Source organism: Nipponia nippon, unplaced genomic scaffold (genome assembly GCF_047370975.1).
Source record: "Nipponia nippon isolate SJK-2023a ecotype South Korea unplaced genomic scaffold, ASM4737097v1 scaffold_5, whole genome shotgun sequence".
NCBI lineage: Eukaryota > Metazoa > Chordata > Aves > Pelecaniformes > Threskiornithidae > Nipponia > Nipponia nippon.
The window spans coordinates 1,868,190-1,895,951 of record NW_028262369.1 but is presented as its reverse complement, the minus strand read 5'-3'; the positions used below and the strand labels follow the sequence as shown (position 1 = coordinate 1,895,951).

The following is a 27,762-nucleotide window of genomic DNA, read 5'->3' as shown; positions in this document are numbered from 1 at the left end:
ACGCGACGCGGGCCCAACCCCGAGGCAGGGAGGCCGCGGGTTCGAGCCCCGCCGCCGGCCGCACCCAGCTCCCGCCGCCCCGGCAGCCTCGCAGGCCGCACCCCGAGGCGTGAGGGCCCTCCCCGGGCAGGAGGCCGTGCTGAGGGGGCTGCCAGCCCCGGGGCAGGAGGTAGCTGGGGGTGCGGTGGGGTGTCCTCGGCCCAGAGAGGGAGGGAACCTGTGGTGAGGGACGGCGCCGGGTCCCCCGGGCGTGCTGGCAGCCGCAGGCCTTTGGCCGCCATTTCCGTTAAACAAGAAGCAAGAGAGAGCCCCAGGGCTGCCGAAGGCAGCCTGTCACGCCGAACGCTTCCCCTGTGCACCGAGAAGCCGCAGCTGGGTTAAATTTACAGAGCCGGCTAGTTTTCCCGTTACATTGCTCCCTGTCCTCCCCCCTGCTCCTCACGAGATTCGTCACGGACAAACCCCATGGTGTTTTGACAGACGAGCCCCGAATAACGCTGGCAGCCACGGCTGCTGTCTCCGGCAGACATTTCTGGGAGAGGAATAGAGCAGTTTCATGTTTTTCCTCATTTTTTTTTTTTTCCCTGCAGAGCCATGGAGGTCCCGGTGGGGCCGCCTGCCAGAAAGCAATCCTCCGCCTTGCCCGCTGCCGCAGCTCTTCCCAGCGACTCACAACCGGCACCACCGAAACCAGTGCAGATCGCAGTACTGAAGGCGCAGGACCTGGTAAAGTTCTTCTGAAAATGCCTTTGCTGGTTTAATAGATGAGGCCAGAGCGATTCCGTGTGCCGTGGTCCCGTTCAAGAGGCGATGAGGCTATAGGAAGGAGCGGTGAGAATATCGGGGACTCGGGTGGCTTCCTCCTCCCCGCTGAGGGCTTGTTCGCACGGGGTAAAGGCTTGTGATTCACGCAGGCTGGGGAACTCACCTCCTCAGCAGCAGTCCAGAGATGCTGTGTTGAAATATATATTGGACATATATATATTGGCCAGGCTGGATGGATGGGCCCAGGCCAACTGTCTGAGGTTCAACAAGGCTCAGGGCCGGGTCCTGCACTGGGGGCACAGCAACCCCAGGCACCGCTGCAGGCGTGGGGAGGAGCGGCTGGGAGCTGCCCAGCGGGAAAGGGCCTGGGGGTGGTGGTCGACAGCCGCTGAACATGAGCCAGCAGTGTGCCCAGGTGGCCAAGAGGGCCAATGGCATCCTGGCCTGTATCAGGAATGGTGTGGCCAGCAGGAGCAGGGAGGTGATGGTGCCCCTGCGCTGGGCACTGGTGAGGCCGCCCCTTGAATGCTGTGCTCAGCGCTGGGCCCCTCACCCCAAGGCGGCCATGGAGGGGCTGGAGCGTGGCCAGAGCAGGGCAGCGAGGCTGGGGCAGGGGCTGGAGCCCAAGGCTGGGGAGAAGCGGCTGGGGGAGCTGGGGGGGCTCAGCCTGGAGAAGAGGAGGCTGAGGGGAGCCCTCATCGCTCTCTGCAACTGCCTGAAAGGAGGCTGGAGCCGGGGGGGGTCGGTCTCTTCTCCCCAGGAACAAGCGATGGGACGAGAGGGAACGGCCTCAAGCTGCGCCAGGGCAGGTTTGGGTTGGGTATTAGGAAAAACTTCTTCCCGGAGAGAGCGGTCAGGCCCTGGCCCAGGCTGCCCAGGGCAGGGGCTGAGTCCCCATCCCTGGGGGGATTTAAAAGCCGGGGAGATGTGGTGCTGAGGGACATGGTTTAGTGGTGGGCTTGGCAGTGCTGGGTTAACGGTTGGACTCGATGATCTTAAGGGTCTTTTCCAACCTTAACAATTCTATGATTCTATGATTCTATGATTCTATATCTCTCTGCCTTCTCCGCCTAACTGTATGTAAATGGCAGCTTTTTTAAGCAAAACACAGTAAAAACGTGTATCAGCAAGATAAATGCCTCTAAAAAGATCCAGCCTTGGATATAAAGCCAGATTTTCACCCCAGCTACAGTGCTTTAAATCATATTAATTTATTAAAGGCGGCTCTGGTTTTAAAAGGGCAGTGGTTCCAGTGCGGTTACAGGGCAAGACTGTGTGCTGGTTCCGATCGAACCATGACTGCTGTGCTTTCCACGTGCTGCGTGATACACCCCGCTGGCCTTCACATCTTCCAGAGGAACTGGCATTTAGGAGGGAATGCGGAGGAGAAGCTCAGCTACTGCTGCAAGCAGAAAAATGCAAATCCCTGCTTCTGCTCTAGCAGCAGACAAGAAAAAAAAAGCAAACCAAAACCAGCTGCCTGGTTTTTCTGAGGTTTTTGTGTTGTGGTATTTGAGTACCTCTCACACCAATAGATTCAGCAATCAGCATCTTACCCGAGAGGTGTAAGGTAAGAGGAGGGAAAGCAACGCTGAAAATAATAGACGGGTGGACTGACTGCATCCAGAATATTGCTTTGTGGTTCTGGTGGCTCCATCTTAGAAAAGGCTCTGGCAAAAGGTGCGCGGGTTACAAAAGTGCAATAATAAGAACAACAATATGAAAAAAATTCCAGCTCTAAGAGGTGTGGAATCTGCTTAAGTAGAGGGAATGTAGAGAAGGATGAGAGAGGAGTCTAGCATAATTAATGGTACAGAGAAAGGTTAATTGGATTCTTCTGTTTAGCTGCTCATAGAATATATGCTCAAGGAGACAGTCAGAAGGACTGAAAATTAAAACCAAGTGAATGAATTCTCTTCTTGTGCAGGAGCCAATATGGAACTAATTACCCCAGTGACACGGGGAGAGGGGGCTGAGGGAGGTTAGGCATCCCCGTGGCTCGGGACTAAAGAAAAGCTGGGCTTGGGTACAACCATCCTCGTGTTCAGGGCGGCAGCCGCTCTGCCCTGGACGGAGAAGCAAACCGTGGCTCTCCTGCAGGGAGGATCTTGGGTTGCTGCCTCTCTCGGCGCTTCTTGCGCTGCCGTGGAGGAGCCCGGTGCTGCCCGCGTGGCCAGGGCTGCCCAGGCACGCCGATCCCCGCTGCGGCGTGCCGTGCTCTCACCATCCCTCTTCACCCACGTTTAAGCCCCTCGGCGGAGACATTTTAAGCTTCAAATCTCCTCATCTCTGCTTAAAGCAAGTGGTGTGGAGGTGGCCTAACAACAAACTGCAGCGCTCCCCAAAGAGCTTGCTGGAGCCCTTCTTCGATTTCAGGGCGTTCAAGACACAAGTGTCCTGTGAGCTCAGCCGTGTAGCTCAGCGACTACTTTCTTAGGAGACGACAAAAGTCCCAAGCTTCCTGGAAGCACAAAAATATCAATGGGGTATTTTGGGATTTGTCTTTCATTGCCTTTCCTGGGGTGAAGCCTGGGCCTCTCCATCTCCCCTGCCGCAGCTCCTGATACTCCTTGGGGCGTCACAGCATGGTGGAGCAGGAAATTTCCCTCCTAAAGACAGGGAAGGGGGAGGTCTCAGCACGGCCAAGCTCTGTTCCCCTTCCCCATTCCTGTAGTCCAGAGACCCCCACCAGTGAACCCCGTCCTGGGCGCTGAACTCAGCTGCCTGCCAGGGGCAACTTTGATCCTGGGCCTGTTGCTGCGGAGCCAACTGTTTAATGTGCTGTTTGGTTGACAGAAAACTATCAAAAGCGACGTGTCGGTTACTTTGGTGCGTGCAGAGTACAACGGAGCCGTCTTGGGAGACTCCTCCAAGACTGACGTCTTGCCAAATGGGACAGCAAACTATAATTTCACGACCAGCTTCGATTGCAGCTGCGATGGGCCCAACTCCTTGGACGACATCGCGCAAAAACCTGTGCTCTGTAAGTACTTGACGCTGCATCTCCCTCCTCGGAGGTGGGTGCTGTCAGCTGCTCCGCTCTGCCTGCCTGCCGCAGGAGTCACTCGTTCAAGAATAGCACTTCAGCAGCGGCGGTGGGAGGGTCTCAACGCTTCTGTTCCCATCTCTGCCAGCTGGAAGAATCCCCTTTCATGTTGGCTGGTGCTCCTTGGCTTCGCTGTTCTTGTCGGCCTTGGGAGATGAAGTAGGAGCGTGTGCCGGAGCTGACATAGACCCATTGCAGCCCCTGAACTGCTGGTCTGAAGCTGGCTGAGAAACTCTGCCAGCTCCTCTCTCTTTATCTCTCTAGTGACAGTGATAGAAGTGTTGCAAAGCGAGAAGAGACAGAAGGAGAAGACCGTGCCTCTTGGCCAAGCTGTGGTGGACCTTCTACCTCTGCTGCAAGGTACAACGTTGACTTCCACAGTCAACCACTTTGTACTCCCTGGCACTTTTTGAGCTTTGCTTACGGACCCCTGGCTGTATCTGACCTCCTTTTGACAAAACGCACTTTGTAGCATCTGTAGAAAGCTGGGTCTGGGGGAAGAGGGGGTGACATCAGCAGCTCGGCGTTAGGAGTCAGGCCACGGTTTCTCTGCAGAGGGTCTCACTTTAGGCTGTTCTCATTCCTCTTTCTTCCCAGGACAGTGTTCATTTAAGGTCTTGGCTCCTTTGTATGCAGTGCCTACCTCTCCATTAGAGAGCCTTCAGCCGGAGGCCAAGGTATGCGGAATCTGGAATTGTTCCTTCGCTCGTTCGGCGCTCTGCTGCTTTTTAATGGGAAGGCGAGCATGACTCAGCCGCCGAGCTCATCACGGATATGTTATGGCCCTATATGTTACAAGCTTGGAGGCCTTTCCTACTCCCGTTGACGTCTGTCCCTAGTTGCCTATGATAGGTGAGGTCGTGCTAGGAAATGTTAATGTGTGCAGCTACCAAATTGCTCCGGAAAAAATCTTCAAGATGGAAAGCATAGTGCTGAAAAATTGGAACAAGACAAAGGCAGGATTACCTGCCCAGCTTCATTAGTCTTCCCTTCCGTGGATAACATGTCTCAGAGTCCATTATTTTCCAGGCTCTGACTGGTTTTCCTGCAAGGTCATTCATTCAGCCGGTACGCAGTGAATAAAGCAGGGAATGAAGCATGAGACTGGGAAAATGTGTCCAATTGCGCTCCTGAGTCTGCCCGCAGCTAGCACTGCGAGTGAATTGGAGGGACGGATATTGCCTTAACGTGTCGGTATTTAAGAGGTGTTACACAGTAAGCAAGGCAGGGGGGCACTCGTTAGGGAGGAGAGATAATAAATGCTGACCAGCTGGTTTTTCGTTGCACGCCATCCATCCGGGGCTGCGACGGGTAATTAAAGACTGCGCAGAGATAGGGCAGAGTCAGAGCGCGGCCCTGGCTTGGCACGCTCGGAATCACCGGGGCAAAATCATTCGTTTCCATCCCTGATCTGCTTTCTCTGGGGCTCGTTTTAGGAGACCCTGACTCTTTTCTCCCTGGCTCGTTTTAGGAGACCCTTGGGGCATATGCCGTGCCTCAAGCAGCCTCCGATTTGAACAAATACCACAATTCAGACAAAATGATCATGAAATTCCTTTCCTGTGCCGGTCTATTTTCTTTTACATCTGAGGTGAGGAGTAAGATAACATCATGCGTTCTGGCCTTGGGTTTCTGCTTGATTCTCCCTCAAGAGCAGGAGAGTTATAATTGTCTACTCACTGCTCCACTTTATCCTCCTCTCACAGGGTGGCCTTGAAGTGACAGTGTGCACCGAAGAGCCCCTGCTTTCTGCAACGCAGCTTTCAAGCGGTAACCTCCTGAGCGTCACGCTGGAGGCAGCTTATTCTGTCCCCGAAGCGTTTGCTCCCACCGGACCCCTGCAAAACTACGTGGCTTGTTTGCAAGTACCAGCAGCTGGGGAGGTGAGCGCTGGTCCAGGCACGGCAAGAGGGGTTTTTTGGCTACTACAAAGCGGATTATTCTCACTGGGGAACAAGTGTCCAGGCCCGTGGGGCGTACAGCTCCTGTGCTTTTGCAACAGCAGTGTTTGTTGTGAGTGCTCAGGGTCTCTGCTTGGCAAGATTTGGATTAAAACTGGCAGTTTTTTTTCCACAAGGCCATTTATTTTTTCTCCATTCTTTGCATGCGCGTGGTGGAGTGTGTTTTTCCAGCCAGGCCCCTGCACTACTGCTTTGCTCTGTTAGACCCAGCTCAGAGCAGCTGGCACTGGCTCCTGCTCATGCTGGGAATGCAAGTCCTTTCATTCTCGTGTCTCTCTAGAAGGAAGTCCCCTTGCTCTTCAAGAATGGCATCCTGAAGCTTGCTGGTGAAAAAGAGCCATTACCCCGGCCCAAAAAATGGCCCCTTGCTAACATCATGGCCCCCGGCGCTCTGAGCATACCCAACTCCTTCATCGTTGGCGGCCCCTACGAGGATGAGGATGGAGAGCTCAACAAAAGAGAGGTGAGGAAGGACTGGCGGTGTCCTGGCTGGAAGAGAAACCCGCAGATCTCACTGAAGGGACTGACAAAGACTTGCAGAGACTTGTTAGGGGAGGAAGGCTGTGGTTGGTCCTCTGTGCGGTGTCCAGACACGGAGATGGTTCCCCTGGGGCAGCGGGCCTGCTAACTCACCGCGGAGGAGTTCCCTGGGGTGTGTGTGGCAGGTCCGGTCCCCAGAAAGCTCCCCACGCCTGAGCTGCTGGGCTGGGAGTTGTATTATCTCGTCGCGAGCAGGGCTCTGGTGTCTGCAGGGAGGGCTGCTAACTTACTCTGCTCGGACGGCCTGGGTATGGTGAGGTGGACACCTCTGTCTGACTCACGTTCTCTCCCAGGGAATATCTTTGGGGATGATTTGGGGATGGCGCAGGCTGTGGAGATTGCTGTCCTGGCTCTGACCGCGTGCTGTTTCTCCCAGGACAGGGAATTTAGGATCCAAGCAGAAAGCATGAAGAGAATTGTATGGGACATGGAACGGCGTTGTTACCTGGATCCCGCTGCAGTAGTCATGTAAGGGACCTGAGAACCTCCCTTCCAGCACGGAGCGGTGGCGAGAAACCACCCCAGAACGCGCTCGGCTGAGCGACCTAAGGCAGGGAGCAGCAACGCGCAGGTGCTCTCAGACACTTGCGTGGTCAAACCGTGGCTCTGCCTCGCCTCCCGTGGCTCCTATGGCTATCTGCTGGCCAAAGGTGCTCACGTGAGCAAGGGAGCCGCTAACTGCCTTTAATTGCTGGCAGCAGCTTAGTTCTGCTGTGGTGGGAGAAGATAAATTGGCTGTAGTTGCTGTCTCCGGGCTGTAAATGCTCGCTCGTGCTGCCAGCAACTGGAGCTGCTGACTGTTCCCTCTGCGGTTTGAAGGAAGGAGCAGCAGAGTTATGGTGAGCAGAGATGGAATAGTATGGCCCACACAGCTCTCCTCCGAGCTGCTAATTAAGTTGTGCTGAATGCCCAGTACATTAAAATCCTTTCACTCCACGCGGGCACTCTTCGTTTGCTTTTTTATTGGACAAATGTTACCTTTAGCGGCTCCAGATATGCTCAAGATCAGGAAAAGTAACCCGTTTCTCTTTGAATCCTGCTACGTTCTTGGCCTCAGCTGCATCATGGCTGTGAGTTTCACAGCCAAGTTACTCCTCGTGTGGAAATACTCCCTTCTATCTGGTTTGATTTTTTAAAATTTTGTTTTCCCCTACACTTTCATCAGCCTGCCTGCTGGTTTCAGAGTTACCAAGGCACATGGAATGGGAGCTCAGGGTCCGCTTGCTCTGTGCAATTCGGGATTTATACCAAAGTTAATCATATTCCTTTTTATTTGTTTCATTTCTGAAGTAACCAGGAGAGTAAGAAAACCTGAGTGTGTCGCTCTCCCGATCGGTTTATAGCTGGTTGTGCCATAAATGCACACAGCAGTGGACGGGGAAGAAAATGCACCAAGCCTGCCCCAAAGCGCGCGTGTTCCAGTGGTGCCGTGTCTCGTGGGAGCGGGCGGGAGCAAGGCCAAGGGGGGGATGCTTTGGGGCAGAAAGGAGAGCGGTGCGGCTCGCCGGCGTGGTTTCTGCGTTTTCTCAGTGCCCTCCTTTGTCTTCAGCCTGCAGAAGCGCATTGCGGAGTGCGGGTACTGGCCCGTGGAGGTCTGCAGGATGCCCGTGGCCTCACCCAGCAAAGGGAAAACGAGCAAAGCTGACAAGGTAAAAGCGGGGAGGGATATCTTCTGGCGTGTGAGGCAGGGTCGCGTCATCGAGCGTTTTCCTTTCAACGCCTTTGTAATACCAAAACCAGCCTTGAACTGGCCAAAGCGAGTCAGAGAGCTAAAGGCTTTGTAAAGGGATTAAGCAGCCTTGTAGAGCTGCTAAATAGAAAAAGGATAATATTTTTTTCCTTATGGCAGCCAGAGCTCTCGCTGAGGGTCTGTGGTAGCTCGGTGAAAGGGGTGAGGCAGAGGGTGCTTTTTGCAAACTGAGGTGATTCACTGAGCTTATCGTTGGCCATTGGAGTTTGGAACATCTTGAAGAAATTCATGCCTTCTTTCTGGGGGTGTAAATAAGTTATGCTTTTGCATACAAACTGGGGTGGTTTAACAAAGAAACAGCCCTTTAGCTGTTCTGTTCCTGGCGGCTGATTGTGTGAGAGCTCCTAATCTATTCCAGGGCAAAGTCATCTAAGTTGGTATAAATCTCTTTCTGCACTAATTGGTGCCAGGATCTTGCAGATCCTTCTCCCTTACCCTCACCAGTCTGCTGCTAGCCCGGCCTCTCAGACCTCCTGAGCTACCTGATTCCTGTCAGACCTCAGAGGCACAGCTCCGGTAGGGTCGCTTGGATTTCTAACCGCACCGTCAGTAATTTTGCAGCCGTATCTACAAGACCGTCCTGAGGAATGGCACAGCGTGGGCATTAGAGAGAAAAGCCGCCCTGCAGGGATAGGAATAAAATTGATATTCTAGATATTGAATGACTCCAGTGTTATCGCCCAGGTTGTCTCGGCTGCGTGCCAGTGACAGAGAGCCACTGGCTCATCAGGTGCATCAGTTTGCTGCGTGGCCTCTTCTTAATGGGATCGGTGACCTTGTTTCCATACAGCGTATAACAGTCCGTTCAGTAGCTCGGTCCCCTGCTCTGTGTTTCCAGGGAGATGAGGACAAGCAGATTTTCTTCCATGGCGTGGCGTATGTCAACATGGTGCCTTTGCTGTGCCCCGGCGTGAAGCGGATCCGAGGCGCTTTTCGTGTCTTTACCTACCAAGACAGCGAGGTGTTTGAGAAGGTGAGAGCAGGCCAGACAGCCAGGCTGCGCTCCAGCTCTGCAGCCGGGTGGTATTTGGGAGCAGGCAGCATGGGCAGCGTGGTTTTGGGAGCAGGCAGCATGGGCAGCGTGGTATTTGGGAGCAGGCAGCATGGGCAGCGTGGTTTGGGGAGCAGGCAGCATGGGCAGCGTGGAATTTGGCAGCAGGCAGCACGGGCAGCGTGGCACTGAGAGGCTGTCTCTGAAACTTCACTGCCCTTCTGGTGATGGAGAAAAATAATGAGACAAGTTTGTAGGCGCAGACTTCTCAAAGGCAGGGGATTTCTGGGCGTGTGGGAGCAGGTTTGGGGGCTGAGAGAGGCTCTCAATCTCACTCCACTCCCTTCTCTGCCAGCAGCTGAGCAGAGCGGGCTGTAAGAACGCTCCTCTCCCCTCAGTCTGGAACATGGGCAAATGAAGTGCGTTGCTGGGAAGAGCAAACAGTGGCTCTAAAAGGATAGCGTTACCCCAGGCAACAACCAAAAAAGCTGTCGCTGGAGCTCTTTCAGCTAGAGCTCGTGGAGGTTTATTTGCCTTTGCGTTTCCCCCCTCTCTGTTACGACGAGTGACAGTTACATCTCCATTTTCCCACAGTACTCTCGGAACAGACCTGAGCTGCTTTCGGGAGGGCAGCTGCACACCCTGCTGGTTCTGCCCACAGCCCCCGTAGCGCTGCTGTCCTGGCCGCTGGAGCCAGCTGAATTACAGCCCTTCTCCCTGCCTCCATGTCCCAAAGCGGGGCTAGCAGCCAGCCTGTTCGCTGGCTGTGATTAACGGCCTCTTGGCTGCATGGTACTCCTCGTCCCGGAGCATTTATCTGTCACAAGTGAAGTGACACATGTTTTCTCTGTCGTTCTCTGGTTTTGCAGATGCTTTGGGCTGCTTCTTGGCCTTGGTCTAGCTGGTCTCGGTGTAGCTGCCCCATCCTCTCCCCGGCATCCCCTCAGTTCTTGCCCGCCCGGGTAACAGTGACAGCTGGGAGGGAACCGCCTGTCTAAGCAGTCAAGCAGTGTGTAAAGAGACAATCTGAAAAACCTGTTCCTTGCAATTCACTGACGTGCGTCAGGGAAGCTGCTCCGCACCAGAAAGTGAGCCAGGAGCCGAGAGTCGCTGCAGGGCAGGGGGGGGCACCCAAAAAAACTGCAGAGCAGACCTAGTAAGGGTAGCCAGGTTCATCTAACAGTCCACATCACCCAGCGAGTCCACAGCCGTGAGGCAGGTCCAGGATCAAGCCAGGAATTCAGGCCAGTGGGTCAGGATCGGGGCAGCATGGGGCTGGGCTCCAGCAAATCTACCGCATAGCTCAGGCAAGGACCAAGGGCCAGCACCTCAGTGAAAATGCAGCTCGAGAGAAGACAGGGAGACCCCACTGAGGCTTTCGCAGGCAGCTCTTTTCACAGCAGCCTAACCTGAGGCCACGCAGCTCTACGGTCTCAGAGCTGGCCTTGAGTACCAGCAGCTGAACTCCTAGGAGGGGAGGACGAGGTTGCAGAGCTTCTTAATGCATTTAGGACCCTGACAATGTGTTTTATAATGTGAAAGGTTAAGGCAAAGGGGTGGGAAAGCCTAGTTTGTCCCTTGATTCCCTCTGTTCCCTCTTTTTTTCAGACTAAAAGTCAGCACAGCGTCTTCCGGGATCTCAGGTCGCAGCTCAGTCTGACTAAGGAAGGGTCATGGACCCCAGGAATCAGTACTCCCCTTCCCAGAGCGGTTCCCAGCAAGTCTCAGAAGGAAGACAAAGAGAAAATCACCAAAGATAAGGAGTCCAACAGAAAGGTAAGGTCTGAAGAGGCATACTGCAAGATGGTTGCTCCATTTCTACCTCAGAGGTAGCTGGGGCATGCAGAAACCAGGGCCTGATGCTGTGTTGCCTCAGCCAACTGGGAAATACTCGTTATCTTGAAATTTTAGTACATGTTGCCTGAGCAAATGTACAGCTCACATCCTGAATTTGCTAAGGTGTGGGGTTTATTGAATCTGAAACAAGAGATGTCTTTTCTTTTTCTTCAATAGATGTCCAGCGTGCCCAAAATCCAGTTGTCAGATGCCACTGTAGAAGCAGAAAATGTCACATATCTCAGCCTTGATGGACAGGTAATTATGTACCTCCAAAGAGAAGGAAAGAATGCTAGACCATCACCGCGCCGCTGTCTCACACCTTTCACGCAATTAAATTCTTCAAGAGTGAGTTGGACGCGGGCTGTTTTACGTAGATGCTGTCCTGGAGTTCTTCCAGTGACATCCAGCTGGAGGGCAGTCTAGCGTTGGGCTAGAAGGTCTCTGTAAATAATCAGGCATTTATTTAGAAGTGTTTCTTCATATTTTGGCTTCTTCCTCAAAACATTTAGAACGCATATTCATTCTGCAAGCAGATTGATTATCCGAGCTTTCTCCTTTTTCCTCGACTCGTTTCTTGAGCTGAATTTTGCTGCTGTAAATCATTCTGAGGGCAGGGTATAAAACAGGCTGTATCTCTGCAGTTTGAGGAGGATTTGCTGAAGATCTGTAGCTAGATGCTCAGTCTTTCATCACGCCAGTAATGGCTCTAGACAGCACGACACCGAGAGCGCAATGTTTATCTTCACAGCAATACGTCGAAGCAGGGACGTTCCTGGTGATGGAGATAAAGCTGGACAAGGCCTTGGTACCAAAACGATCACGAGAGGAGCTCACCGGACGGTGCGTAAAGACGTGCTGTAACTCTGGGGCTGAGGACTCATTTCTGCAGGATAGAAACGGGGCTGTACAGGCAGCCTCCCCCTTGGAGTGCTCGGCCGGGACCAGCTGAGGGCCGGAGCCAAAGCCCACTGGGATCAGGGGGAGGATTTGGCCAGACTGCCTAAGAGATGGCATCTGGTGTGTTGGGAAAACACTCGCGTTCATCCGAGCTGGCATCTCCCTGCCATTCCTCTCAAAAAGAGAGACACCAGAGCAGCACAACAGCGTCTGCGTTCCCATCCGGGCTTTGTTTGCCGTTAATCCCTGCGGGCTTGCCTCTGGCACCTGATGTTCAGCTGCTTGGCCAGGACTGGCCACCAGTGAGCTGCCCTGGGTAGCGCTGCTGGAACTTCAACATAGCATTCTGTCTTTCCCCCCCACCCCCCTTTTCAGAAGTTTTCTCACAATCTTCTACCCGTTCCTCGGCTCTTACATTAGTTTTCACATTGTTCTGCTGTAGAGCTGCTCTCTCTCCTCTGCTGCTTCGAGTCTTTCGCTGTCTGTTTGATTTGAGGCCGTTGCTCCCTGTCCAGTGGTAGCCCTGCTGCGTTACAGTCTAGGAAAGGCCTAGCATCTATAATTTATTGAATACAAAAGAGAAAATGCAGCAAATGAATAAAGTATAACACACGCAGGCGATATGTCTCTCTCAAACAGAAACACGAGCAGCAGCCATTCTTTGAAAGGAAAGCATGTGCATTGTCTTCTGTTCTGCCTGCTGTCTTCTGGGGAGAAGAGATTGAGGAAAGTGAAACCCCCTTACGCCAGACCTTCTCCTGGCCCTTTCTGTACCGTTCCTACTCTACTGCAACTTGTGTGAATTCAGTGTAGTTCCTCCTCCTTCACATGCCAGGGCTGCAGATGTCAGGCCTGAAAATTCAGCCCTCTGGAGTCGTGGGAAGGGCCCTGCCTTGGGGGGCTCAAGCTGATGCCACAGACAGAGAGTCAGAGAATCACAGAATCGTTAAGGTTGGAAAGGACCTCTGAGATCATCGAGTCCAAGCGTTAACCCAACTGCCAGTCCCACCTCTAAACCCTGTCCCTAAGCACCACATCCACATGGTTTTTGAACACTTCCAGGGACTGCGATTGCACCCCTGCCCTGGGCAGCCTGGGCCAGGGCCTGACCGCTCTCTCCGGGAAGAAGTTTTTCCTAATACCCAACCCAAACCTGCCCTGGCGCAGCTTGAGGCCGTTCCCTCTCGTCCCATCGCTTGTTCCTGGGGAGAAGAGACCGACCCCCCCGGCTCCAGCCTCCTTTCAGGCCGTTGCAGAGAGCGATGAGGGCTCCCCTCGGCCTCCTCTTCTCCAGGCTGAGCCCCCCCAGCTCCCCCAGCCGCTCCTCCCCAGCCTTGGGCTCCAGCCCCTGCCCCAGCCTCGCTGCCCTGCTCTGGCCACGCTCCAGCCCCTCCATGGCCGCCTTGGGGTGAGGGGCCCAGCGCTGAGCACAGCATTCGAGGGGTGGCCTCACCAGTGCCCAGCGCAGGGGCACCATCACCTCCCTGCTCCTGCTGGCCATGTGTCCCAGCAGACGAGATCAACAGTGGATCTTTTTCTGGAAGGCTGTTTAAATACGTATCTTAGTAGCAAACCATAGCTCTCTTTCTTGAGCACCATCCAAAATTCTCTGTCAGCCTCCACCTGGCCCTCATCACTCGCTTGCTTTCCCCAGGTTGTTGTTGGTTTTCTTTTTCTCATCTGAAAGTGAAGCAGTTTGGTTGTCCTCTGTACGGAGGTAACACGTCAGGGATGGGTGCTGTTCTGAGGGTGGGACTGGGAGCTGCACTGCCCACTTGCTCAGGCTTTGTGCCTTCCCCAGGAGCGGTGACGGGTCTCCGCAGACCACGCAGGGCCGTGGCACTGGACCGCACAGCGGAGACTACGGGAAGGGTTTGGGTTGGAGAAGTGGCCAGGGCTCGCGACCTGGAGAAGGCAGCTGGTCAGGGGCTCTGAGCTGGCGGAACAGTTAGAGGAGTGGTTTATGTTTGGCGGGGAATAAGTAATTTGCTTTGCTAATTGGGTAGGAGCCATCACAGGGATGTGACACCTTTGCTTGGTGGGCTGGATTGTGTTCAAAGGTGTGTTGGTACCAGCAAGCAGGAAAGCTCGACAAAAATCCCAATGAATGTAGGCTGGTTTGACACCAAGGATTTTAGTAAAAGCGCAGTAAAAATGATGGGAATCCTGAGGGCTTTTGATCCGTGTTTGAAAGGTCGTTGTGACCCTAGGAGTGGTACAAATGGGGTTGGTACGGTGTCTAGGAGTCAGTGCATGGCCAAGGGATGAGGTGCCGCAGCTGCGCTGTGGGATGTCAGGAGCTGGTGGATCGGGTGGCCTGGGGGTCACAGTGGTGACGTTCTTCAGAGCTGTCCCCGGGTTGGCACCTTTCCTACAGCCGTTCCGCAGCCCCAGGAGGTTGTGAGTTAAAGGAATAGCAGCTTGATAAGAAGATCGGCTTCTCTAGGAGCGTGGCTTTGATTGCTAGCAATAACAAACGTTAACCTTACCTGCTGGGCTGAGCTTCTACGATAGTTTTTGTGTGATGGGTCAGTCAAACCCCGTGAAAATAACAACTATATAAATCTTATCTAATCCCCGTGGAGGGTAATCATCAGCAGGGAGCGAGGCAGCAGCTAGTTCTCTCAAGCCATCACGATGAGCTACAAGCGTCGAATGTGGGTGCCTGGTCTTTACAGTTCATTCTTGGTCTGAGGCTTCAGTTTCCCCTCGTCCCCGGGTCCCTGCAAGGCATCTCAGGGATACGATGACAGGCTGGAGCCCTCGCCCTACAGGCTGCTTGTGCCCAAGACAAGTCAGCCCTGCTGGCAGCGTCTCTGGCTGATCTCTTCTGTCCTCTCATTGACAGGGTCAAGCAGATGATTCCTCCTCGCCCTCCGCTGCCTCCCCGGACTGCAGGAGCCAAGAAGGTACGAGCAAGCGCCTGTGGCCTTGCCGCCACTCTGTCACCTCGTCCCGCCCTCATCCCTCTCACGCAGGAGAATCTTCATCCTCAATCTCAGCCCTGCAGCAGCATGTAGATGAGGTCCGAAGAGGAAATACACAGAAAAGGAAACTTCTGGATGTGTTATCTTCGCAGTACTATGCCTCGGGAAATCATTCCTGGGCTGCGCCACTCATGTTCGCAGCCCATACGAAGGGGAGAGATCATAGAATCATAGAATCATAGAATCATAGAATCACAGAATCGTCAAGGTTGGAAAAGACCCTTAAGATCATTGAGTCCAACTGTCAACCCAGCACTGCCAGGTCCATCTATACCATGTCCTCGAGCACCACATCTGTCCGTTCTTTAAATCCCTCCAGGGATGGAGACTCAAACACTTCCCTGGGCAGCCTGGGCCAATGCTTGACCACCCTCTCGGTGAAGAAGTTTTTCCCAATACCCGACCCAAACCTGCCCTGGCGCAGCTTGAGGCCGTTCCCTCTCGTCCCATCGCTTGTTCCTGGGGAGAAGAGACCGACTCCCCCCCGGCTCCAGCCTCCTTTCAGGCCGTTGCAGAGAGCGATGAGGGCTCCCCTCAGCCTCCTCTTCTCCAGGCTGAGCACCCCCAGCTCCCCCAGCCGCTCCTCCCCAGCCTTGGGCTCCAGCCCCTGCCCCAGCCTCGCTGCCCTGCTCTGGCCACGCTCCAGCCCCTCCATGGCCGCCTTGGGGTGAGGGGCCCAGCGCTGAGCACAGCATTCGAGGGGCGGCCTCACCAGTGCCCAGCGCAGGGGCACCATCACCTCCCTGCTCCTGCTGGCCACACCATTCCTGATACAAGCCAGGATGCCACTGGCCCTCTTGGCCACCTGGGCACACTGCTGGCTCATGTTCAGCGGCTGTCGCCCACCCCCCCCAGGCCCTTTCCCGCCGGGCAGCTCCCAGCCGCTCCTCCCCACGCCTGCAGCGGTGCCTGGGGTTGGTGTGCCCCCAGTGCAGGACCCGGCCCTGAGCCTTGTTGAACCTCAGACAGTTGGCCGCGGCCCAACTGTATGCAAAGGCAGGGCAAAGGCGGGGACGGCAGCAGTGTGGAGGTGTTTGGAAGGAAACGGGATGCTAGGAAAGAGGTTACCAGAGCCTTATGGTTACCCCGGGCAGTCCCAACAGTTTCTTGTCTCAGACTAGCCCATGTGCTTCATCAGACCCAGACAGATGTGAACAGAATCAGCCCCGACCACTCTCAGCTCACCCAGAATTTTTGAGGACTTGTGTGTGCGTGACATCCTCAGAAAACAGCCTGAGAGCGCTGGCTGGTCTTCTGTGGGTACAGAGCAGCCGTCGAGGGAGAACGTCCTCACGTGGCCCCTGGTAAATTCAAAGCAACAGTGGGGGAAGAAGCGGCACTTCAATAACTGACCCCAGTGCTGCGGCAGGATTAATTTGTCTGGCGTGCGCAGAGTGACACATTTTGATTATCGCAGCACATGGAAGCTTCTGCCACCGAGATTATGGAGATTACAGACGCTGCTGAAGAGGGCTGGCCCATGGGTTTAAAAGGCTCCTGGCAAATGAGAGATATTTTACTTACAGCCAATTATACCGCTAGAGAAGAGACGACGATGACTGAAATACTGGGTTCTGATTGAAAAATATAGCAGGAGCAATATCTGATTACGAAGGAGCTCTTTTGTATTTACACGTAGATATTTTGGCAGCCCTCAGGCGTGGACAGGAAAGGATGCGTGACAAACTAATTGAGACTCTAGTCAGGTGGAGTCGATGGCAGACGTGGGCTCGGGCAAATAAAATACATTTCCAGGTTGATGGCAGCAGTGACTTGTGAAGTTTGATTATTTCTTTCTTTCCTAGGCCGTGGAAGATTATCACAACGATGTCACGAGCATTGCCGTTGCCATCCTCAGTGAATACCACGAGCTCTTTGGGAAGCGGCTGCCTGACCGGGGAGCGATAGACCACCAAACCCTGGAGGAACAGAAGCGTCAGCTCAACTTCGAGCTCAATAGCTCCGGGAAATATTTTGCTTTTAAGGAACAGCTGAAGGTAAGGAGTCCGTTGTGGTTTTTGCTTCCTTACTTGTTTTGTCCTGGCAGTTTCTCAGCGAGGAACTGCTGCTCCATGGCGGTAACTTCGGGTGATGTCTTGCTCCAGAATCCCTTCCTGCCACTCGGGGCTGTTGCAGTGGGCACGGGGAGGGATGTTTTTTCCCTCTAACGGAGCAGGCACCAAGCTGCTTTGGTCACGCACCAGGAGAACCGTTCCTGTTAAAGAGGGGAGACTCCAAAGCTGATCACATCCATCTGCCCCACGCTCATAGCCTGAGCGAGGCAAAGCTGACGGCTCTTGCACACTCGCAGTCGGCGCTGGCAGAAAGAGGGGTTCCCCTCTCTCGGCTGCTCAGCCTTGGCCATGCTCTTCCCGCAGACCCCCTCCCCGTGCCGAGGGGACCAGCCTTCCCACACGTTGTCCCTAAAGAGCCACCGGTGTGTCAGGGAATGGGAGGCGGGAAGGGAATTCACCCCTCCTTGCTTCTCTTCCTTTTATTGGTGCTGGGCTGGATTTCTTCCTCAGAACTAAGCTGGAGCTTCATGCAAAATCAGGGTGTTCTGGCTCCGTATTATCACGCTCGGGGAGCTGGTGGGGGACCTGCCTTGTCCAACCGTCGCATATCTCCGCAGTACGCTGTAGTGAAGATTGTGAGGGAGAAATACCTGAAGACCACAGCGTTTGAGACCCAGGAGCAGTTCCAGGCATTTCTCAGTGAGCTCTACGTGTACCTGGTGGACCAGATGCATGTTGCTCTGAACCAGGTAGGGAAAAACCCTGCCATGTGTCTGGTCAGCTGGGACGGGTGACTCGGGACATGGCTTCACTGCGGATCCAGGGCTTGACACTGTGTTTAGTGAAGACGGGGGGAATTTTCAAGACAGGAGCAGGCTCGTGCTTTCATTTGCTGCGGTTGTCACACGGAGGCCCTGAACCACGCTCAGAGGCGAGATCTGGTGCATCGGTGTCCTCCTGCTACGAAATCCTGATGGTGGGAGATGTGCGAGGTGCCGCCGGCGGTGAGGGTGGCTGGCACTGTGCCATCTGCCACTCACCCGGGCCGAGCACAGGCCTTCCAGCATGAGCTAGGCTCACCAGTAAGTAACACCACAGAGAAAGTTTGAAATGGTCTTGATCTAGGGGATGCTTTTACTTGTCGCAACTGCAAATAACAGCTATTGCCCCGTCCCTGTGTGGCAGAGGTACCTGTGAACGACAGGAGCGCGTCCCACCACAAACAGGAGCTGGGACAGCTTGCCTTTCCAACCCGCCAGGCTGTACTCGGCACAGTGCCGGACTGGGGACTGTACTGGGATCGCATGAACCGTCCTTACCCTCCCGGGGCTAACACTCTGTCTCGCTCCCTACCAGCTACTGTCCGAGGAAGCTGCTTCCCCTGCCCCTCTGCCCCGCACGACCGGGGAGCAGCTCTGGCTCTTTGCTCGCGAAGCTGAAGTCAACAAGGACTACAAGCTGGCATCTCTCTACCACCAGCAGGTAAAGGAGCTGCTCTTCTTCCCCGCCCGTCCCCGGCCTGTCTGGGCTGGCAGCCAGCACTCGATCGCGGCGGGGGGCCGGGGTTGCTGACAGCTCAGCCGGCCCTGACTGTTGTGTAGGGAGGAAGGAGGTGAACGCGACCGGGCTGAACGTGCGAGGGATTTTCTAGGGAGATGCTGCTCTCTGGAGGACGTGAGGCAGAGGCTGGCCAGGTCACTGAGGACTTCGGCCTCCAGGCCAGGGGAAATGGGATGAACTGGTCCAAAAGGCGTGCTGGGTCAGCACTGGGGACACTGGCCCCTCTAACAGGAGGCTAGGAGGAGGTGAGCTGAAGCTGGAGGACAAGTGTTAGGTGAAGGAGGCTTCGAGGAAGCCCAGCATATCCCAGTTAAGGGAAACCCTAGCACGTGATAGACAAGGTTGCTAAACTGGGCTGGGGTGGCCAGAGGAAAGCCGGGGCTGTTCCAGAGTTGTCTGCCCCGTCCATCGTGCGTGCTGAATGTGATTGCAGCCGTCCTCACTCCAGCAACGATCTCTTGTGTCTAGAGGGTAGCTCAGGACCAGTGCAACGTCCAGTGCTGGCTGGACTACGGGGCGTTCTGCCTCCTTCTCGAGGAGACAACCAAAGCCCAGGAGTGCTTCCAGCAGGCTCTTTCTCTGGACCCCCATCACATCCAAAGGTGCTGCGTGCTCCCGGTGGGTGGGTGTCCCCCACGCCACTGCCAGCCTGACCTGTCCCACCCTGTCCCCAGCTTGCTGCTCTGTGGGGTTGTGGCCGTCAGCCTGCAGCACTACGAAGAGGCAGAGCTTTTCTTTGAGGATGCCTGCTGCTTGGAGCCATCCAGCATTGTAGCCTGGACGCTTTCAGGTACAAAAGCAAGCCAGCTTATCTGCTCAAGGCGTTCCTGCAGAGCCAAGCATTGCTTCTGCCCCTGCTCCTCTTCTCCCTGCTCTAATCTGAGGGCCAAAGGAAGGATTTTGCTCAGGGATGGATGTCTGCTTACGCTGCTCTTTCTGTCTCCCATAGGTTTGTTTTATGAGCTGCAGAATAATAATATTCAGGCAGAAATGGCTTTCCGTGAGGCAAGGAAGCTACTGCAAGCACAGCTTGCCAAGGAGAGGAGCATCCCTGAGGCTGCTGAGGGAGGAGGAGGAAAAAAGCACATTGCTGCTGTGTGCGTGAGCTCTCCCAGCCCAGGCCCAGAAGAGTGCTTGCCAGGTAATGCCAAGCAAGACCAGGTAACATCAGGCAAAACCAGGTAATGCCGGGCAAAACCAGGAGGTGCCCGAGCACTGGCGAGGAGGGGGCTCGGAGCAGTGTGGGAGATGGTGAGGAGTGGAAGGAGAGGGGAAATTTCTAAGTATTTCTAAGAGGAGAAATACAAAGCGTAAGGGAAGAAGATGTGAACCATGAACGACGCCAGCGAGAGACAACAGCGGCAAGCGTGCTGCTTTCCATTTTCATCAAAGCCGTGGCCGTGACTTCCCAAGGCTGTGACTTTCCCTTGGAAAGCGCTGCCTCACCAGTTCAAAGAGCAAACCAGCTGCTCGGTGGTGCCCCTCAACCAAAGGCTTCCTTTGGAGCCTCACTGCGTTCAGCCTCACCGCGAGCCAAGACTTTCTGTCCCGACTCCCGGATATTTGGCCGAGCTGCGGGAAATGTCGGCTGGCTTTATTTTTAACGTTATCGCCACTTCACGCGAAGTGCCTCAGGCAGGCAGGCCTCGTCTCATATGCCTTTTTTTGCCCCTTCTGGTTATGAGGGAAGGGATATTCCTTCATTTATACCTGTTTCTAGCTTCACACGGTAATCTTGTACTCAAAACCCCAGACCCAGGTATTGCCTCCTGCAAATTTCTTCCCTGTTCTGAAAATCTGATAGATCTTTTATATTTTCTCTCTTCCCCACTTCTGTGGAATCATGCTCCAAACTGGGCAGTTTAGGGCAACCTCTTTATTTGCACCTAATGGTTGTTGGGGGTTTCATTCCAGAGGGGGTTCCAGACGGCTCAGCTGACAAACCGCCAGAGGCGGTGGAGCCTGCCCTGGCCTGCGCGGCACCCGAGGAAGAGGCTACCGCACCGGAGGCAGCCCCAAAAGGTTAAGGGACGGGGGCCTGGCGTGTAAGGGAGAGCCCAGTGCTGGGAGGTGGCCTCCTGCGGTCAGCGGGGAGGGGAGTAACTTGGGAGCACTGAGCCACGGCCACCCTGATGCCAAGGCAAGGCATCAAGGCTTGTTCGCTCTCCCTAGCCGGGGAATCTCCAGGCAAAGCAGGGTCACCCCGATTTTCAGAGCAGCACATCTCAGGGCGGGCAGCCAGCGGGTGCGTGCAGATCTCTCCCTACCTGTTCACTGCCCCCAGCTGCCTTCATCGGCTGCTCGGATGTCTCCCTCCTGAGATGCCAGCTCTTAACCTGTCCCTACGGATCTCCTCTGGTCGCGTGTTGTGTGATCTGCCTTCTCTGCGGCTGCGCTCTCCAACGGGTGGCAAAGAGATGGCAGCGCGGGGTGCCGGGTCGGTTTGGGGAGGCAGGGCCCTCCCTGTAGTTAACTCTGACAAGCTTCCATCACAAATTCCTACCTTTTCTTCCTCTGAGTTTGGACTGGAAAATTAGCGGGTCAAGAGCATCGGTTCTTTTCACGTCTTTTACAAAAACGTAAGCCCTTCAGAAAGAAATGATCTCTGCCTCAGCCTGCTCTGCCACCTCCCGGGTTTCACACTGCGTTGCTGGGACTCCGCTGTCCCCACCAGGGTCTCAGCCCCTGTCCTTGCTTCTGAAATCAAAAGGCCAGTTTGGGACTGATGGAGACACCTTTTCTTGCAGCACCGTCCCCTGTGTCAGGAGTTAGCCGACCTCCCTGCACAATCTTCATGAAGGCAGTGGAATTCCTGATGAAAGTCAATGCCACCCAGGTCAGCCCAACGTCTCCTTCCTGGGGTTATTACCGAGGAGCTGGTGGCAAGCTCCAGCTCCTTCTTGGGCTCGGAGAACAAGCTGTGGCTAGCCCAGACGCCCAGCGCAAGAAGGAGCAAACCCACCACTGCCCAGAAATGCAAAACTGTGGCCAGGCAGAGTATTCAGAGCAAAATGCTGGCTGGGGACAGAGACGTCTCCGGCAGGTGAGGTTCTCGGGGGGCCTGAGCTCAGCACTGCTTGCTGCAGAGGGAGCAGCAAGTCAGAAACGGTGCAGATGTGCTCTTTGTACACGCGGAGATGAGATGCATTACTGCGATGCTTCCAAGATGCCAGTACTCCTTGTTTCAGACGCTTGTGTACGTCGGAGTAATTTTTGTGTCACCTGCGGAATGTCCCTGTCCCACGCAGTCCTTTCTGGGGGATCTCTCAGGCTGCCACATTATCCTGCCTGCCTTAATTTGGCATGGCAGAAAGAGTTGCTTAAAGCAGAACAGAACTAGAAGTAATAGAGGTAAATATTCAAAGGAGGGGAAAAAGAAATCTCCTGTCTGTTTTCTGTTCATGGAAGTCAAAGAGGTGCGAGTCAGTCCCCCCGCTGTGTGCTGCTCGGGGTGCCGGTGGTTTGCCTGCTCCCCTAACCGCGCCGGTGTGCCGTTCCTCCGCCGCAGTTTGTTCACATGGCGCTGGCCCACGAGCTGCTGAGCCTCCCGGCAGGTCCCTCCTGCGCCTACTACCTGGCGCTGGCCCAGACGTCCTTGCTGAAGGAAGATTTCTCCAAATGCGAAGAATGTCTCTGCGAGGCCGTTAGGATCGACTACGTGGTAAGGCTCTGCGTGTTGCCGGGATGCGGCGCGGTGTCCCGAAGCAGGACGCCGGCCAAACGCCGCAGCAGGCTCCGCCCGTGTCGTTGCTGCCTGTGAACCTAGTGCTTCATTTCCACTTGTGCAATTTGAACGCTGGTCCACAGCAATTTCTGCAGGGGAGGACAATCACAGCTGATCAACCGCATCAGGCTGTGGCCGTGGCGCTGCCCTCCTCCTTACCGCGCTCATTGCTCGTGGGGCGGCTGTGCTGAGCGAGGGCTCCTTGCTCTGCAGCCTCTGCCTTTCTTTTTCCTTTGAACATGCGTATCCTGAGCCTCTGCGCTTGGGGCACAACAACCCCAGGCACCGCTGCAGGCGTGGGGAGGAGCGGCTGGGAGCTGCCCGGCAGAAAAGGACCTGGGGGTGCTGGTCGACAGCCGCCTGAACATGAGCCAGCAGTGTGCCCAGGTGGCCAAGAGGGCCAACGGCATCCTGGCTTGTATCAGGAATAGTGTGGCCAGCAGGAGCAGGGAGGTGATGGTGCCCCTGCGCTGGGCACTGGTGAGGCCGCCCCTCGAATGCTGTGCTCAGCGCTGGGCCCCTCACCCCAAGGCGGCCATGGAGGGGCTGGAGCGTGGCCAGAGCAGGGCAGCGAGGCTGGGGCAGGGGCTGGAGCCCAAGGCTGGGGAGGAGCGGCTGGGGGAGCTGGGGGGGCTCAGCCTGGAGAAGAGGAGGCTGAGGGGAGCCCTCATCGCTCTCTGCAACTGCCTGAAAGGAGGCTGGAGCCGGGGGGGTCGGTCTCTTCTCCCCAGGAACAAGCGATGGGACGAGAGGGAACGGCCTCAAGCTGCGCCAGGGCAGGTTTGGGTTGGGTATTAGGAAAAACTTCTTCCCCCAAAGGGCTGCCAGGCCCTGGCCCAGGCTGCCCAGGGCAGGGGCTGAGTCCCCATCCCTGGGGGGATTTAAAAGCCGGGGAGATGTGGTGCTGAGGGACATGGTTTAGTGGTGGCCTTGGCAGTGCTGGGTTAACGGCTGGACTTTATGGTCTTAAAGGGCTTTTCCAACCTTAACGATTCTGTGATTCTGTGATTCTCTCCTGCTGTTGGTGAGTCAGGCTCTGTTTCATGCGAAGCAAGGTTGCTATTCAGCAGAGAGGGAAGGCGGCTTTGGAGAGTCAGGTCAAATGGAAATCGGAGAGGGCTGTGAAGCTGACATCTCCCAACGCTGTTTGCGTACTCGCGATACCTGGGGAGCCTTGCGCAGGCCAGGACGCCGTGCACGGAAAGGCCGGAGGGGGCTCCCAGTGCTGGTGTTACGCAGGCAGCCCCCCTAACTTGATTTTAACTGTGCGTAAAATCTGTCCTGTTGTAATCAAACACCATCCGGCTCTGCCTTTCGGCTGATTACAGGGATCCCTGCCCCTCTCCCAGGTCTGTCTCCCTCCCATCTCCCAGCCACCTCTCACTCTTGGTTTTCTGTGCGCAGAATCCAAATGTCTGGGCTCAGAAAGGGCACCTGTGCTACCTGAAGAGGGACTTTGGCCAGGCAAAGGAGTGCTATGAGCGAACCATCAGTTTTGTGGAGGACGCTGCCGATATGCACGTCGTCTACCTGCGCCTGGGCTCCATTTACCTGGAAGAGAAAGAGGTGAGGAGCCAGCAGGAGTGGCGGAAGGGAATTTTACACAAAGTAGTAGATTCCAGACCCCAGGTAGAAGATGCCATTATTTGTAGCTATAGCCAAGATCTCACAACGCAGCAAAACCTCGGAGTGCTCCGCTCCTGGGAGCGCGGCCCTGTCCTGTTCCTTGCCAGGCTCAGCGGCAGGGTGTCGGGGTGCTGCCGAGCCGTTCTCATCGTCCTGGGGATGAGGTCTCAGGGTGCTGCCGAGCCGTTCCCACCATCCTGGGGATGAGGTCTCAGGGTGCTGCCGAGCCGTTCCCACCATCCCGGGGATAGATAGAGAGCTGCACTGGGGACGGTGGGTGGCTGAGCCCCACCGGAGATGGGGGGTTTGGCAAATGGCTGAGGAAAGGGGGGGGCTGTCTGCGGAGCGATGCGTTTGAGGCAGAGAGAAACGGGATGGTCTCTCTCCTGGCAGTACGGCCGGGCCAAGCAGACCTACCTGCTCGCCTGCAAGAACTCCGCGTCCTGTCTCACCTGGCTGGGGGTGGGAATCGCCTGCTACAGGGTAAGTGCAGTTACCTTCACGTCGTCTGCGCTTGAATTGGCTCTGCAGCACGGGACACGGGGCTGCTTTTGCATGATCCCCTTTCATAGCATCATCGACTGTCCTGGGTTGGAAGGGACCCACGAGGGTCATCGAGCCCAACTCCTGTCCCTGCGTAGGACGACCCTAAATCACACCGTTGATAAAGTAAAGCTTGGCTGCCTGTGAAACCAGCGCTCCTGGGCGAGCTGCTGTCGCGGTCCCAGCGTGGCACCCCAGGAGATGTCAGAGGAGAGTCACCCTTGGCAGCTGCCCTGGGAGCAGCAATCCTTCCCCCCTCGTCCCGCTGCCAGCACCTCCTTCCCCAGGCTGTTGTGGCAAGCACGTCATCCGGGCCTGGGCTTTGCTCCGAGCGCCTGCCCGCACATGAGCTGCGTGTCACCATGGAGGAACTGAGGAGAATGTCAGCAGAGAGGAATCTCGGTGCTTTCCCTGCCCAGAGGAATCCGGCGCCTCTGAAGGGCTGCCAAGGACACCCAGCCACCCGCAGCGCAGTGTCTCCCAGAGGAACACCTCGCGAGGTTCCTCCAAGGCAGTTTGGCTGAGGGACGCAAACAGGGAAGGAACTTGAACTTCTCTTTCCCCCCTGGCCAAATGTACACCTCCTGGGAGGGTCCTGGCTTGAGCCAGGGAGGCGAGTGGTGGTCCGGGAGCTGGCTGCAGCCCAGCGGGCACCAGCTACCCCCGCCTCCCGGGAGCAGCGGGAATAGGGATCGGGACTGGAGTTGTGTTTTCCTCACAAAGCTCAACCACTCGGTTCCCAGGGGCGGAGGTGAAGGCGTTTGCGCTGCTTTCCTTACAGCCGGGGGCCGATCTGTAAATCCAGCGTGTGCTCCCACAGGAGTCGGGAGTCACGGTGAGAGGCTTGCCCTCCGGTGAGCGGGACGCTGGCACGGAGGATAACCAGTTGTCTCTGCCCTAAATCCTTTCCCTGCATCCCTATCAGGGAAACCCTACTAGACGCTTTCGTTGCACTGATTTCTTCGGCTGTTAACGCAGATGCCCGTTGGGTTCTGAAGCACTTTCTGCCTTTTGTCCACGCCTCTCCTTCTCTCTCTCCAGCTGGACGAGATGGCGGAGGCAGAGGATGCTCTCTCCGAAGCCAATGCCCTAAATAACACCAACGCTGAAGTGTGGGGATATCTCGCCCTCATCTGCCTGCAGGTGAGTGCCCAGCCGGCCAGCTGCTCCCACCACCCGCCCCGCAGGGCCGGGGGCTTTATCAGCCTCTGTTCGTGAGCCTGAAGAACACTGTCCTGGTTTCATCTGGGATCGAGTTAATTTTCTTCCCAGTAGCTGGTACAGAGGTTTGGATTTAGGATGGGAATAATGCTGATCACTCACTGATGGTTTAGTTGTGGCTGAGCAGTGCTCACACCAGTCAAGGCCTTTCCAGCTTCCCCTGCTCTGCCCGTGCACAAGGAGCTGGGAGGGGGCAGGGCCAGGCCGGCTGGCCCAGACTGGCCAAGGGCTAGTCCATACCATACGACGTCATGCCCAGTACAGAAACTGGGGGAGTTGGCTGGGGGGCAGTGATCGCTGCTCGGGAACGGGCTGGGCATCAGTCGGCGGGTGGTGAGCAATTGCACAGTGTATCACTTGCTTTGTATATTATTATTGTATTATTATTATATTACTATTATTACTACTATTCTATTTCATTTTACTTCAATTATTAAACTGATCTTATCTCAACCCACGAGCTTTCTCCCTTTCACCCTTCCGATTCTCTCCCCCATCCCACCGGGGTGGGAGTGAGCGAGCGGCTCTGCGGTGCTTAGTTGCTGGCTGGGGTTAAACCACGAGAAACACGTTGTAGATCTGTGGTAAAAATAGTTTGGGGACTGTGCTCGGGTGGCAAAATCAGCGCCCTGCCTCGCTGCCAGCTGCACATATTCCCCTGGGGCACATGCTGAGCTGTCACGGTTTAACCCCAGCCAGCAACTAAGCACCGCAGAGCCGCTCGCTCACTCCCACCCCGGTGGGATGGGGGAGAGAATCGGAAGGGTGAAAGGGAGAAAGCTCGTGGGTTGAGATAAGATCAGTTTAATAATTGAAGTAAAATGAAATAGAATAGTAGTAATAATAATAAAATAATAATATACAAAGCAAGTGATACACTGTGCAATTGCTCACCACCCGCCGACTGATGCCCAGCCCGTCCCCAAGCAGCGACTAGGGCCCCCAGCCAACTCCCCCAGTTTCTGTACTGGGCACGACGTCGTATGGTATGGACTAGCCCTTGGCCAGTCTGGGCCAGCCGGCCTGGCCCTGCCCCCTCCCAGCTCCTCGTGCACAGGCAGAGCAGGGGAAGCTGGAAAGGCCTCGACTGGTGTGAGCACTGCTCAGCCACAACTAAACCGTCAGTGTGTGATCAGCATTATTCCCATCCTAAATCCAAACCACAGCACTGTACCAGCTACTGGGAGGAAAATTAACTCGATCCCAGCTGAAACCAGGACATGAGCTTTCTTACGTTATTTCCCCAAGAATCCGCGCTTTTCATAGAACGACAGAATCGTTAAGGTTGGAAAAGACCCTTAAGATCCTCGAGTCCAACCGTTAACCCAGCACTGCCAAGGCCACCACTAACCCATGTCCCTCAGCACCACATCTCCCTGGCTTTTAAATCCCCCCAGGGATGGGGACTCAGCCCCTGCCCCGGGCAGTCCGCTCTGGTGCTTGACCCCCTGATTTCCTCACCGGCCGCTCTCGTGTCCCTTCCCCAGGGAGGACGGCAGCTGGAGGCAGAGCAGTGCTACAAGTACGTCGTCAAGGTTGGTGTCGATGGCTAAGGTTTGTGCTGCGGGGCTGGCAGGGCAGGCAGGGCTGGCAGGGCAGGGCAGGCAGGGCTGGCAGGGCAGGCAGGGCTGGCGGGGCAGGGCAGGCAGGGCTGGCAGGGCAGGCAGGGCTGGCGGGGCAGGGCAGGCAGGGCAGGCAGGGCTGGCGGGGCAGGCAGGGCTGGCAGGGCAGGGCAGGCAGGGCTGGCAGGGCAGGCAGGGCTGGCGGGGCAGGGCAGGCAGGGCAGGCAGGGCTGGTGGGGCAGGGCAGGCAGGGCAGGCAGGGCTGGCGGGGCAGGCAGGGCTGGCGGGGCAGGCAGGGCTGGCGGGGCAGGGCACGGGCTGCCGGTGAGCGGGAATGAGCCGGGCCGGAGCGCTCCCAGACGGCGGAGGTTTGGGTTTTGAACCTGCGGGTGTACCGTGGCGATGTGGCACATGAAGCAGCCATGCGTACAGATGCTCCGGCCCTCGGCCGCCGCCCTCCCGTCGCCGTCCCGGCCGCTGGCCGGTACCGGCAGCCAGGGCCCGGCCGTTTCGGTCCCCTGGGGGGGGGCACACCGGTGGGTGGCAGCCGGGGCGGGGGGGGGGGTGTGTGTCTGTGGGCGCCCGCGGACTGCCCCGACCCCGCCGCCTCTCTCCCGCAGCTGGGCCTGAGGAACGCCGCCTTGCTGCGGGAGCTCCGCGCCGCCCAGCACCGCTTCGGCTTCGGCAACCCGGCCCTCTGAGCCCCCGCACCGCATAAACTCCCCGCGCCCCCGG

General features: G+C 56.1%; 1 protein-coding gene across 1 annotated transcript; it reads left to right on the top strand.

Annotated features, from left to right (window-relative positions):
- Positions 1–29: 29 nt before the first annotated feature.
- CFAP70 (cilia and flagella associated protein 70) lies at positions 30–27,762 on the top strand. Its single transcript, XM_087732048.1, has 28 exons — positions 30–169; positions 591–726; positions 3,562–3,748; positions 4,076–4,171; positions 4,409–4,488; positions 5,518–5,694; positions 6,053–6,235; positions 6,689–6,780; positions 7,862–7,961; positions 8,901–9,035; positions 10,662–10,829; positions 11,067–11,147; positions 11,641–11,732; positions 14,638–14,698; positions 16,582–16,773; positions 17,409–17,540; positions 18,148–18,273; positions 18,820–18,953; positions 19,026–19,141; positions 19,301–19,492; positions 20,266–20,373; positions 21,099–21,187; positions 21,860–22,012; positions 23,480–23,641; positions 24,095–24,184; positions 25,286–25,387; positions 26,953–27,000; positions 27,648–27,762. The coding sequence occupies exons 2-28, from the start codon at positions 595–597 to the stop codon at positions 27,726–27,728; spliced, it is 3,309 nt and encodes a 1,102-aa protein (XP_087588174.1). The 5' UTR covers positions 30–169; positions 591–594; the 3' UTR covers positions 27,729–27,762.

Coding starts and splice junctions, on each gene's coding strand:
- CFAP70 (XM_087732048.1), top strand. CDS start 595: ATGGAGGTCCCGGTGGGGCCGCCTGCCAGAAAGCAATCCTCCGCCTTG. Junction 4,172..4,408: donor CCTTCTACCTCTGCTGCAAG/GTACAACGTTGA, acceptor CTTTCTTCCCAG/GACAGTGTTCATTTAAGGTC. Junction 7,962..8,900: donor AAACGAGCAAAGCTGACAAG/GTAAAAGCGGGG, acceptor CTGTGTTTCCAG/GGAGATGAGGACAAGCAGAT.